Source organism: Dipodomys ordii, unplaced genomic scaffold, assembly GCF_000151885.1.
Source record: "Dipodomys ordii isolate 6190 unplaced genomic scaffold, Dord_2.0 Scaffold135, whole genome shotgun sequence".
Taxonomy (NCBI): Eukaryota; Metazoa; Chordata; class Mammalia; order Rodentia; family Heteromyidae; genus Dipodomys; species Dipodomys ordii.
In genome coordinates, this window is record NW_012267351.1 from 663,302 (window position 1) to 676,868 (window position 13,567).

General features: G+C 46.0%; 1 protein-coding gene across 1 annotated transcript in view; it reads right to left on the reverse strand.

Annotated features, from left to right (window-relative positions):
• Positions 1-13,567, reverse strand: part of Sgcd (sarcoglycan, delta (35kDa dystrophin-associated glycoprotein)) — a 240,823-nt gene that overhangs the window by 133,403 nt on the left and 93,853 nt on the right. Inside the window, exon 3 of the mRNA XM_013030923.1 lies at positions 477-578. Within this exon, the coding sequence (XP_012886377.1) occupies positions 477-578 (102 nt within the window). The remainder of the gene's footprint in view (positions 1-476; positions 579-13,567) is intronic.

Genomic DNA, 13,567 nt, shown 5'->3' on the forward strand with positions numbered 1-13,567 from the left:
TTTTGGCTCGAGGCTAGTGCTCTATCACTTTGAGCCATAGTGCCACTCCAGTTTTCTGGTGGTTAATTAGAGAGAAGAGTCTCACAGGGATTTTCTGACGCATGATCTTCAGGTCTTCAGCCTTAGTACCGTGGACAATGAAAACCAGTATGTGGCAGAATCTGTTGTACCCACAGTTCTTCGGTGTCACCTGATTTGCAATCTTGTTCCTGAAGCTGGTTTATTGGATATTGTTCCTCTCTATTTCACAGGAAAGGAAAAGAAGACTCAAGGGACAGAGGCCAGCGCTCTTGCACACAGCACCACATCCCTAGGATAAGCCAAGGCTTCTGATCTGAGAGCAGATCCATCACGAGCTCTGTGCCTACCCCTTTCCCCACCCCCATCACAATATTCTATCTCAACAAATGGCAAGATACATCTCCCCAGGCTCCGATGTGAGAAGAACCATTTGTCTGCTCTTAGCAGAAACTTACTGGGCGGGACTGGATTTCTTTGGCGTAGAGAGGCTGCAGGAACTCTGAGTCTCCTTCTAGTCGGAGACCTTTTTCTGTGATCCTCAAGTTTCCCATGCCATCCTGAAATAGAGACAGATAACAGGGAAAATATGATTAGCTAAAAATTCAAAATATTCCTGGATGGCAAAAGTGGGAAGAAACTGTTTGCAGGAGGGAAACGAGAAAGAATGAAAACATTAGCATACGCTGCTCAGAGCAATTACGCGTATTATCTTGCATGCCCGTTTCGTCTGCGAAATCCTGTGCCAAGCTATTTGTGATGTTCTCAAGACAACGTGATGCTCACTCTTATTACTGGGCTACACAGGGGAACAGACACAGGAAGGGACTGGGAAGAGAAAAGGATTTTTTTTTCTGGGTTTCAAGCGCAAGGTTGTTTTGCAGAATTCCATGTCGAAATTTCACACTGGAAGCTTAATCAAAAGCTCACAAAATATTTAAGAAGTCAAAATACTTACTAATACTTTGATTGCTATTCTAGTATGGTTATAAGATGGACATAAAAAGGAAGAAAGAGTAAACAGGGAGCCTTAACAAAGAATTCTTACTGAGGCTGAAACTCAGAGCCTCAAGCTTACTCAGCTTGCTTGCTTAGCTGGCGCTCTATCATTTGGGCCACACCTCTAGCCTGGCATTCTGCTGGTTATTCTGGAAATGAAGTCTTTTGGATTATTTTATGCCTGTGCTGGCCTCAAACTGGGATCCTCCAGATCTCAGCTTCCTGAGCAACGAGGATTACAGCTATGAGCCACCTATATCTCGCTGGGCAGTGTTTGTTGTTTATTTTTACTTACCACCTGCCTTTAAAACTTGTCCATTTATACCAGGTGCAGGTGGCTCACGCTTGTCATCATAGTCAAGAGGCTGAGATCCAGAGGATCAAAGTTTAAGGTCAGCCCAAGAAATAAAGATTGCTAGACTCTATCTTCAAAATAACCAGCAAAAATTAGGGCTTAAAGGCATGTCTCACATGGCTTAGCACCAGTCTGGCATGTACAAGGTCCTGATTTCAAACCCTAGTACTGTTCAAATAAATCACCAATTTATGGCTATTATTATTATATAGGACATGTCCCTATAATAGTAATAATAATATGCTATATTATTTCTTCTAAAGAACAATCATTTCTTAGTATTGAATAGCCAGGGTCAAAAAGAATCATTCCTGTGCTAATAACCAATACTTTATGCCAATGTTCACATTTCTCTGTTTTATTTTTTCTCTATAGTTTTCTTATTTGAATGAATTACCCAATTTCAATTGGTTGATACACAAAATACCAAGCAATTTCCTTAAATTTCGTTAATGTCCATTTGTCTCCCTTTTCTCTCACACATTCACACATCCACACCCACTTTCCCAGGGGCCACATCTTGTAGAATGTGCCCCTGTCCTTCTACGTATGTTTCTTGGGCCTCCTATATTGCCTGTTGCTAGTTACCTCTGGAAGCTTGGTCAGATTCATGCTCAGTTTTCAACAAAGACTAGCTCCTAGGACGGGATGTGTGAATTTCTTACTGTGATGCGAATTTTTCAGTGGCAGAGAAAAAGCACAAAATCCTCTGCATGAACAGTTCGCAACGTTAATGCACCGAATTTTCTGTCCATGTGTTACGTCGTGTTCTTTATTCGTACCAAAAGCTACTATGTTTACTTGGATTTTTTTGGTCATAGTTAAGTAGCTGTACAGACGTATAAACATTTCGTTTTATAGTTGTTTAAGACCATGCCAATTATAAAGACACAGGGATTATCTAAAAGTCTCCTGATGAAATAAGTTAATATGTGAAAACGGAAGATGCGATGCCGCTTTCACAGAAGAGCCCTCAAGGGCCTAGGGAATATTCAGAACGCATTTCAGCGATTAAGCAAATATATGTGATACCATGACAGATTCTTAGGGAAATTTCATGGAGGGAAAAATCCTAGGGGGAAATATACTTGTGTTAACAGTTAACATCTTTGCTTGGTTGTTTTCTACTTTTTTGTATCTGTACTTTGCAAAACCACTAACAAGAATAAGAAACTTACAGAACAAATAAGCAATCTCCTTATCCCAACTCAAGCTCTGTATATGCAGAAGCAATGTCATTATGTTACCTGATGGGATTTCCTTCTGAAGCCATGCACCCCAACTCCTGCATTCATCCCCCCCTTTATTGTTTGTTGGCCATGGAGCTTGGCCTCTGGGTCTGGGCGCTGTCTCTGAGCTCTTCAGCTCACGGCTAGCACCCTACCACTTGAGCCACAGCGCCACTTCCAGTTTTTTTTCTGCTGAAGAATCGAACCCAGGGTTTTACGCATGTGAGGCAAGCGCTCTTCCCCTGAGCCACCTTCCCAGCCCGATCCCCCTTTTTATGAGACCTGGTCTTGCTCAATTTTGCACAGTCTGGCCTCAACCTTGTGATTCTTCTGCCTCTTTTAGAAACACAAATCTCATCTATCAGTCACTAACCTTGTGATGGTAATTTGGTTCTTGCTTGCATAGCTGTCATGGCTGGAAACTGAGCCCAAACTTGCTAAATGCCCATTATTCCTTCCACTTGGAAGTTCTTCCTATTTTTTAGGTGCTATCACTTTATGTTTCCAGTGATTCTTCCTTGTCTCTAAGTCTGCCGAAAGGTATATGTGCAGAAGGCTCTGTTAAAGAGCTTGACATATTAATTGGCCTCTCTTTGCCAAACAGGGTAGAGTTGCCAAGGAAATATGTACACACATTTTCAGAGACTTCTTCACAGCTTTAGACCAAGAACCTGTGTCGGGGGCTCACCAGCATGCCTTGAAATCAGCTTTACTCAAAACAGTTCCATTTTTTAGTGTTCTGAGAAGCAGAGAGGTCAGTTCTGAAGCAGAATTTCCCTCTCAGCAAGACAGAAAAGGGGAATTTAGGAGAATCCTCTTCACTTTTATGATAACAAAAATTCAACAGCAGCCGGATCACAGCCTGGACTCAGTGAGCACTGTGCACTGAGCACTGTGCACTGCCCATGATGTCCATCTGAGAGGCTAGTGGGGGACCATGCCCACCGCCATCCCAGGAAGACAGAGTCCCCGGCCATCCCATTCACCAGGCCATCACCAACAAGTGCCTACCCTGGCATGTGGTCCTCACCCAGCGTAACAGTTTTTAAAAATACCGTCCTTTCTTTGTGTATATGTTGGCAGCAGGGTTTGAACTCAGGGCCTTGTATCTTGGCTTGGCTTTTTCACTCAAGACTGGTACTCTATCACTTGAGTCACACCTCCACTCCTGGCTTTTTGCTAGCTAATTGGAGGTAAGAGTCTCATGGACTTTCCTGCATGGTCTGGCTTTGAACCATGATCCTCAGACCTCTTGAGTAGCTAGAATTACAGCCACCAGCATCGGGGCCTCCCAGTCTAATTTAAGGTACCCTTGTCTGAAGATCTTCCAAGTAGGCAGAATCTGAACCAATAGCTCTTTGGGCTGGGGAGGGAATCATGGCAGCCACATTGTTCCAGATTGCTTGTCTTGGTTGTTTTTGCATGGACACTTTTCTTCATGGTGAGTATTACATCCACAGGGCGAGGGGTTGAGGTCTTCCTCTGCTTCCCTCCTTCTGTCTCTCATGCTGGCCTCTAAGCCTTCGCTCATCATTTCCAACTGGCTCCCTGTCTTTGTGGTCAGGATGAGTGTGAAGAAGCAAGGTCACCCCCCAGATCAGTGAGAGTTCTCATCTTCTGTAAAAGGTGGATGCATTGGATGGACTGCTGTAGGGCGTTAGGAAGGGAGGCAAGGAACGGAGGAGACATTTTCCAGCTTGGAGGTGGGAGGGGGGGTGGAGACAACAGATCTATGACTTTTATGAGTTCGGGGGTCTTACCCGTGTTCTCAGGAGGGGTGACGAGCTCAGAGGGAGACGGCAGGGTGTCTCAGGGGGAGCGGCGGGGGGCCACAGTTCGTGGGGTAAGGAGAGCGGGATGGCAGTTCTCAGGCCTTGCCAGTGTGCCCTCGCTCTCCATCCCTGTCCTGGGCAAGATGCCAGAGTATCTGACAAAACTCCTGAGTGAGCTGGACTTCATTGCTGGCCTGGAAGGGTGGGGGTGGGGGTGGGGGGAGGAGCTGGGATCTGGGAGTTGATATTATGTTGATTTTTTAAGAAAATGTGATTTCGTACTCATCTGGTTTTCCCCTGCTGTGTCAGCAGTAGCCAGTTCTTTTTTTTTTTTTTTTTAATTCCATCAGCACATTTCCAGGCTGGCAGCAATGCCAGGTCCTGTTTTAGTGAGCAGTCCCAAGGCACTGTCTTTGCGGAGCAGTTGATGGCAGGCATGCCTTAGCTTTGGTCCAAGTGTGAAGCAATTTTCCTAATGCACAGGATGCACTGTCACGTAAGAGCTAGAGGGATGTGCCTTTCCACCGTCGGAGTTACTGCGAAAGGCCCAGCCCCTGGACGGTGGCTTGGGACATACTCTACGTTCCACAAATGCTTGTTGTGTGTTGAATGAGTTACTGATTCTGAATAAGTCCTATGGGGTTAATAGGAACCCATCCCAAGTCACCAATATCCCAAGTAGAAAATGCATGTAATCCATCTAACCTACTGGACAGAAGAGCTTAGCAATGTCAAACCCCACCATTCATCCTCACGATGGCCTGGCTGGGGACTTTTGGCTCATGGTTGTTGCCCAGTGGCAAACAAAATGGCACCTTGTGTTATGAGCCCCACCAAGAAGACCAACAGGTAAAATCTGAAGCATGAATTTCCCTGAGGACTTCCACTTTCACACCTTGGAACAGCCGGAAAAAAAAAAAATCAAGTGTCAAATCATGTACAGATGAGAGAGCCCTCAACATCCTGAGGAGCTGGCATCTCCTGGGGGGTGCGGCCCCACCTCTGCCAGGCTCTCTACTGTGTCACGTGACCTGCTGCTGCTCACGCTTCACTCTTGTCCTGTTGGAGCGCTCCCACACTCGGATCCCTCCGGCTCCCTCTGCCAGTCCGGGTCTGGGCTGCTGTCGCTGCTCTGGGGTCCCGTCGGCCACTGCCTGCATCTATCTCCCTCTCCGTCTCCATCTCAGACCTGTTCCATCTCCCCTGCTCCAATCGCCTGACTCTTAGTGTCCAAAAAACACCTTCCACTCTAGGCCTCAAATTCCTTGTCCTCACTCCTTGTCCTTTGCTTATTTTACCCTTGAGGCCCGCCAGCCTAACTATGCCTAAGCAGGTGACTTTGAGAGCAAGAAGAAATAAAGGTTGTTCAGAAAGTGCTCAGCAAAGCACTAACAGCAAGTGCCTCCATTCCCACAGGCAGCCCTCGAAGCGCTCTGCCTTGTTACAGTCACGACCCTCATTACGACTGGAGCGGGAAGGCGCTGCTGGCCCAACCTCACACAGGCCACAACGAACCTCCTTAACTTACCCGTCTGCCCCAGGCTGCACTGTGAAGCTCCAATACTGAGGATTAAACAGGAGATTTCACCTTGCCAGGCCCAGGGGTCTACCAACGGAGCCACCCCTCTGCTCTGCATTTTGCTTAGGAGATAGGGACTCCCTAATTGTGTGTAGGCTGACCTTTAACTTGAGACGTGCCTCCTGAGTAGCTCCGATTACAGGTAGGCACACCCATACCCCCTTGATGCACTGAAGTACACTTCGAGGAAATTTATACACACCCCCTGGAGTCATGTGAAGCTCTCGGGTTCAAGGCCTCCACCCCACCCTCCCCCTCGTGCTACAAATTCGGGTACGCTTCCTCGAATCTGTTTCTTCCTCAACCACAATGGGCAACTGGACAATATAAATAGTAAGGTCCTTTCCCTAATCCTGTGCTGCACAGAGATGGTAGCTGAAAAGCAACCAATCAGAGCTGTCATTCAGGCCTGGTGTCTCAGTGGGAGAGCCATAGGAAGGATAGCTCCTGTGATATGTAGTTTTTTTTTTTTTTGGTCAGTCGTGGGGCCTGAACTGTGGGCCTGGGCGCTGTCCCTGAGCTCTTCAGCTTAAGGCTAGTGCTTTACCTTTGGGTCACAGTGCCACTTCTGGTTTTCTGGTGGTTCATTGGAGATAAGAGTCTCAAGGACTTTCCTGTCTGGGCTGGCTTTGAGGCATGATCCTCGGATCTCAGCCTCCTGAGTAGCTAGGATTACAGGCGTGAGCTACTGGTGCCTGGCTTGATTTATAGCTTTTGTAAGAAGAAAATTCTTGTAACTCCTTCCCACCTCCAAATCACTCAGAATGCATAGCTACATTTGGGGACAATTCCAGCCTAAGAACAAATGCCAGCACATGGTTCGCAAACAGCAGCTCATGAGCAACCTTTAAAGAGAGTCACGGATAGAGAATTTATCCATTGTTTGAAGGGAAGAAAATGAGAGGTGGGTAAGTTCAAGTTGCTACATCCCCCTGGCCTGGGAAAGAAAGAAAGAAAAAGTTAGCTAATGAATCCTAAGCTATTGGTTGATAAAGGAGGGGGCTCTTTTATCTTAAAGAGACACATTAAAAAAAAATAAGTGGAACATGATTAGACCTAATCATGGGATTAAGTTCCCGAGATGCAACCCCCCGTGGCTAGCGTGAGCCCTTCCCCCCAGCAAAGCCCCATTAACATGCTGGCCCTGGAGGTACTAAATATGCACACTGTAAAATCCCAAACCCCAAGGGAGAGACTTGTCCTGTCTTCCCCGTGTTCTCACTAGGAGAACTTGTCAGTTGTCCGTGACCATGTTTTTTATGAGACTTCAAGGGATCGCTTCCAAGGGCCCAGAGCAGAGGGGCAGCCTTCCAGGGAGCCGTTCAAGAATGTGAGAGCGTCCACATACTGCATATACCACAGCTGGTGTATCCATCCTCCCCCACCCCCACCAGGTTTTCATGTCCAAGTTGAGCCTTCCCTGGGACAGTATGGGATGAGCCCTGTCTTGTTGTGGGTCACCCATCTCCACACATCTCCCTTTACCCTTGGGCCAAGGAAAAGAGTCAAAGCAAGCAGCAGGGACTGCCCACTGCTTAGGCCCCAATGACCCTGCCACATTTAATGCACATGTGATTTATTTAGCATTTTTTCAAGTAGCAGAACTGGCATTTGAATTCAAGGCTTCATGCTTACTAGGCAGGAACTATACTTTTTGAGCAATGCCTCCAGCCTTCTTTTGTTCCGGTTACTTTTGAGATGGGGTCTTTTGTCCCCCCTCCAATTAGCCTGAACTGTAATCACCTATATATGCTTCCAATTTAGCTGGGACGGGAGCATGCCACTGTGCTCAGCTATTGGTTGAGATGGGGAGGGGTGGTCTTGTACAGGTTTAGCCTGGGCTGGCCTCAAAATAGGATCCTCCCAATCTTTACCTCGTGTGTACTTAGGATTATGGGCTTTCCAGCGATATGCGTGAAATCACTGAAACAAGACGGCAGCTGGACACTGAAGCCCTGGAGAGTTCTGTTCCAGTAAACAAAGCTTGACTTTCCATACGCCTCTCATGGAACAGCCCAATGCACAACGCATGACCAAAAACAACGAGGCAGAGGAGGAGGAGAGAGATGAGTGCAGGGAGGAGGTAGACTTTGGACAGCAGGTCCAGGAAGTTTCTCAAAGAAGAAACCTAACTGAAGAGAGAAGGCAGCCACAGGAAGAGAGAGAAAGGGGAATTGAGCTTAAATCTGGAGAACCCCAAGAATATCAACTCTTGGCATGGTATGGATGGGCCTGCCAACGGTCGCTCATCCTCCTACAATCAGGAGGGAGGAAGGGGTCAGAACAACAGGGCATTAGAGTCTGGATTTCTATTCATACGGTATCCAGAAGCTGATGGAACACACGAAGCCAGGAGATGATGGCGGCTGGTTTACGTTTTATTCTAGGCAGTGTCCAACAATGTTTCCGAGGAACATTGTCTACTAGCTGGGCGCCAGTGGCTCATGCCTGTCACCCTAGCTACTCAGGAGGCTGAGCGCTGAGGATGCCTGTTTAAAGCCAGCCCAGGCAGCAAAGTCCCTGAGACTCTTATCTCCAACGAATCACTCCAAAACCTGAAGTGGAGCTGTGGCTTGAAGTGGCAGAGTACTAGTCTTGAGCAAAAGAGCTCAGGGACAGCGCCCAGGCCCTGAGTTCAAGTTCCATAACTGAAGAAAAAAAATTTTTTTACAAAAATAACAACAACAAAGCATGGCAGATCATAGAGTCTGTGCTTTGGGTCAGCAGTTTTTAGCATGCACTGCCAAATTCTTTGGCCTAGTCAAACTTAGACACAACAGACCAGATTAAAGTCTTTGGAGTTAGAAAGATCCAAGTTTCTAGTCAGATTCCATTCTACTTTTCATCTGTACAATGGAGAGCCTGTGTTCCCCCTGGGGGTTCTGTGTGCACACCGAGCACAAGGTTACACGCAGCACGCAGCTCTTATGGTGTCATTCACCCGCCACCTCCATGTCCTCCTCCTTTCTCCTCCCTTTCCTTCATTCTCTGCTCTCCTCTGCCAAGTACCATTTAGCACTCCCTTGATTCCACATGCTCCAAAGAGCTAGTGTAAGAGGAGGAGAAGAGGGCCAGTCATTCAGATGCTAGTATCAGGAAGATAGATGGAGAAGGCAGAAAGAAGGGGAGGGTAGGAAAAGTAAAAAAAAAAAAAAAAAAAGACTTTAACAGTTCCTGGGAGAAAGGGATGAAGTTGGGAAGTTGGAGCTCAGCCAAAAATCTCAAAGCTGAGGCTGGAGAGGTGGCTCAGTGGTAGAGCGCTTGCCTTGCATGCATGAGGCCCTGGGTTCGATTCCTCAGCACCACATAAGCAGAAAAAAAAAGCTGGAAGTGGTGCTGTGGCTCAAGTGGTAGAGCGCTAGCCTTGAGCTGAAGAGCTGAGGGACAGCGCCCAGGCCCAGAGTTCAGGCCCACGACTGGGCCCCCCCCCCAAAAAAAATCTCAAAGCTTGCCATCCAGGAGGAGGGAAAACTGGAAGAGATGTTTTAGGGTTTGCCCAGACTGAATGTGCTTTCCTCTTCAAACCAGCTGTTATTTGAATGATTTTAATTGGAAATAAGCTAGTCAAGTGGGGGGGGTCCGGTCGTGGGGCCTGAACTCTGGGCCTGGGCGCTGTCCCTCAGCTCTTCAGCTCAAGGCTAGTGCTCTACCACTTGAGCCAAGCGCCACTTCCGGCTTTTTTCTTTCTACTTATGTGGTGCTGAGGAATCGAATCCAGGGCCTCATGCATGCAAGGCTAGCACTCTACCACTGAGCCACCTTCCTGGCCCTTTGGGTGGTTTTAATTGGAAATTAACTAGTCCAGTATCGAGAGACTAAAATTGCACAAAGGGACAGAATTTGCCTTTAATTTCCTTTGAATTACTGCATCAGGTATTATTCCCACCCATGTATCGCCCCTTAACAATCATCTTAATGCATAGAAGAAATGGAAACAAACATCTCTCAATCATGGGCTCAAAGATATGCAGGGAAGATTGAGTTTACCCGGAAACCATTCTTCTCTAGACTGTCAGGTGTATGCTTCATGGCGACAGCACCTTACATCTTTGAAAAGCACACACTCAACAATTAGCCCTGAAAAGTTACCTGACCGCCAGCGCTCATTTGTTCTATGAACACTTTCCATTTTGGCTCAAATCCTATTATTCGGGAGGCCTGACTTGGCCTGAGGGAACACGTCCAGGAACAGTATTTCAGAACTAAAATTGAATGTAACCAAGACGACCCCTGGAAATTACAAGCTCAGGTAAAAGGAAACCCTGGGACAGAAATCACTCCATCCAGAGCAGGCTGGAAGCTTCTTCCAATCATTTGGATTTTTATCATCAACGCCACTTTTCCCAGCATTCAATGCCTTGCAATGGACAAGCCATTGGAATGGGGGGAGAAAAAGGAAGGAAGAAAAAGCCTATGTGACTATGACTGGTAAGTATATGAAAAGAGCACCATAGCCAAGACATGCAGACGTACACATACACACACACACACACACACACACACACACACACACACACGCATGCACGCACGCACGCATGCCATTCAGGGCAGCTGTATAAGTGGAAAACTGGAATAGACTGAAAAAATGCAGACTTTGACAAGCAATTATACAATGGAGATGTCAACGTAGGGGACAGTGCAGTACTTTATTCCTTAACTTACTTACTTACTTAATTAATCTGTGGGGTCAGGCTTGGGGCTTGAACGCAGGACCTGGGTGCTGTCCCTGAGCTTTTCCCTCAAGGCCAGCGCTCTACTACTTGAGCCACGGCTCCACTTCTGGCTTTTTGGTAGTTAATTGGAGGTAAACATCTCATGGACTTTCCTGCCCGGGCCAGCTTTGAACTGTGATCTTCAGATATCAGCTTCCTAAGTAGCTGGGATTACTCACGTGAGCCATTGATGCCAGGCCTTAACGTCACTTGCGCAACAGTGTCATAACAACCTTGCACTGAGAAGACAGACGCTCTCTCCAAGCCTACTCAGGCCTGCGCACATTAGGTGACCTCTAGTAAATCAGTTACAATGTTTCATTTCAAGCTTTTCTCTATAAAGAGATAATAAACATGTTATCTTGGATGGACAGGCATGGGGATTTGCAGGTTTTTGTGACTTGGCCTGGTACCCAACATGCCATGGTACTCCATCAATGTTACTTTGCTTCCTTCCAGTAAAAAATAGAGATTTAGTCATCACATGTTCTGACTGTGCATTTCTTTTTCTTTAAGGCCTTTCTGTGAAGGAGGAAAGATTCTGAAGGCCCGGATTCATTCAGGCTTTCTTTTCCTTTAATGAAAGCATCCGCTATTGGAATGTGAGATGTTCAGTGGATACAAACATCAAATCCACAGACTGATTTCCCGCAGGTCAGGACTGACAGGTGGGATCCAGCTGAGTTTGTTTCACTGATTTATTCCCGAGGCTTAAGTTTTGGGTATCAATTTGACTCCTGAACCTTCGTATCCTGAAATCAGCAAGATCCAGGCTTAGACAGCCATTCTAACTGGCTAGTTACTTACTGCCTCTCTCCTCTGCCTGGATTAAGCTCAGTGTCCTGAGATTTGCTCTGAGTTCTATTCTGAAGATGGCAAGAATGTTACTGGACATGCTCCAAACCCTGGCAGGTAAACAACCCTAGCCTCAATTTCAACAGGTCCAGCGGCCTCGCCCTCTTGAGAGTCAAAACAGCATACTGTACTTACCGTGTAGGTACAAAGCACCTGTACAAAGCACCCAAACATTGATGCACACAGAAGAAAAGAAAATGTGTATTTCCCGATGTCAATGATGTCTCCACACACAAAAACTTGAAATCCCCATTCTGTTTCATTGTTCATGCAGGAAGACAGGAGAGGCGAAGACAGTGACACCCACGTGTGACGGAGCCCGTGTGTGACGGAGGTCAGCACAAGGTCAACTGTAATGAGCATCAACTCTTCCTCCCTCACAGTGAGACACCTGAGATTTGTGGTCTTCCGAAAATTTCATGTTTTGACTCTTGGTAAATGTCAAACACATATATGAAGAATGGAAAGATACTGAGTTCACAGTTTGGGGGGGGGTCCTGGAAACACATGCCAAGCCAAGGTTCCAAACTCCACTCTGGCCACATCCATCTTGGTGGTCTTTTGAACACATTAAACAGTTCCAACCACAGGGCATCGGTGCCTGACTCCCCTTTGCCTGGAATGTTCTTCTCCAGACTCTGCGTGTCACTGGATGCCTGCTCCTAATTGAGGCCACACGTTGTTCATAAGATCTTCTTCCTTCATGACTCACTCCAGCCGCCCCAATGACTGCCTAATGGCTAAGTTTCCATTTCTTCTTATCTGGGTACAGTTGCTATCCCCATTACAATGTAGTTCACTACAGACAGGGAAATTGTTTATTTACTGCTGGCTCCAAGCCTGACATAGACTAAGAGATCCATAAATGAATTAAAAAAAAACCAAATATGACATCTATGACGAATTACTACAGCAATGTTTCCCCCCCATATATAAATTAAGTAATAATCATGCTAGCATCAAGTTGTGCAGAGGCATTAGAATACATTGAAAAACTATTTCGTAAGCCAAGAAAAATTCACTGAAAGATTAGTAATTGCTATTGTCATCTTTGTAGTTAACTGAGTTTCTGTTACAGCCCCGGGTAACAATGGATTTGGGGAGCTTTTTAGCTTCATTTATAAACTTTTCTGAAGCTAGATGAACTCCTTGCAAGCAAGCAATCACATTTAATTCCTTCTTCTCTAGGCCCGAGTTAAAGCAGACTCAATCAATTTTGTTGGATGTACAAAAGAGCAAATGGAGGAATGGACTATGTATGGCAGTGACCTGGAGAAGCACAAGGAAATGAGAGGGTGCTGTGTGTATAGTTCTGACCCACAAAGCGGGGAATGAAGATGAGACGTTTGCTATGATAACGGATCAGCAGTCATAGCTCTAAACCAGGTCCTCAGCAGGGGCGGGAGCTGGACGGCAATCTCCATGTCCATGGCCAGCAATCAATAAAATTGTCATGAGGAACCAATTTCTCAGAAATAGGTCAAACCTGACTTCTGAATCTACTCTGCTACATGACAAGAGCTGAGGCCTTGGCGAGACAAATTCTCACACATTAAGGGCATTTCTTGCCAGCTCATGGCTTATACTGGAAATAAATACCCTTAGGTGTGAGAATGCATATATATATATAAATATATGTGTGTGTGTGTGTGTGTGTGTGTGTGTGTGTGTGTAGGTATATATACTCATATATGTATATATTCAGTCAGATATATATAGGTATATATACAGTCTTTATAAACATAGTCATTATGTATTTGTAGTTTTATATACATAGGTAAGTATATATATACTCTATATAGGCATATATATTCTCTATATAGGTATCTATATTAAATGCAGATATATTCTCTATATATGTATCTAAGTAAGTATAGTGCTTGCTGGGTCTGGGAAGGTGGTTTAGTAGTAGAGTGCTTGCCTTGCATGCATAAGGCCCTGGGTTTGATTCCTCAGCACCACATAAGCAGAAAAAGCTGGAAGTGACACTGTGGCTCAAGTGGTAGAGCGCTAGCCTTGAACTGAAGAGCTGAGGGACAGAGCCCAGG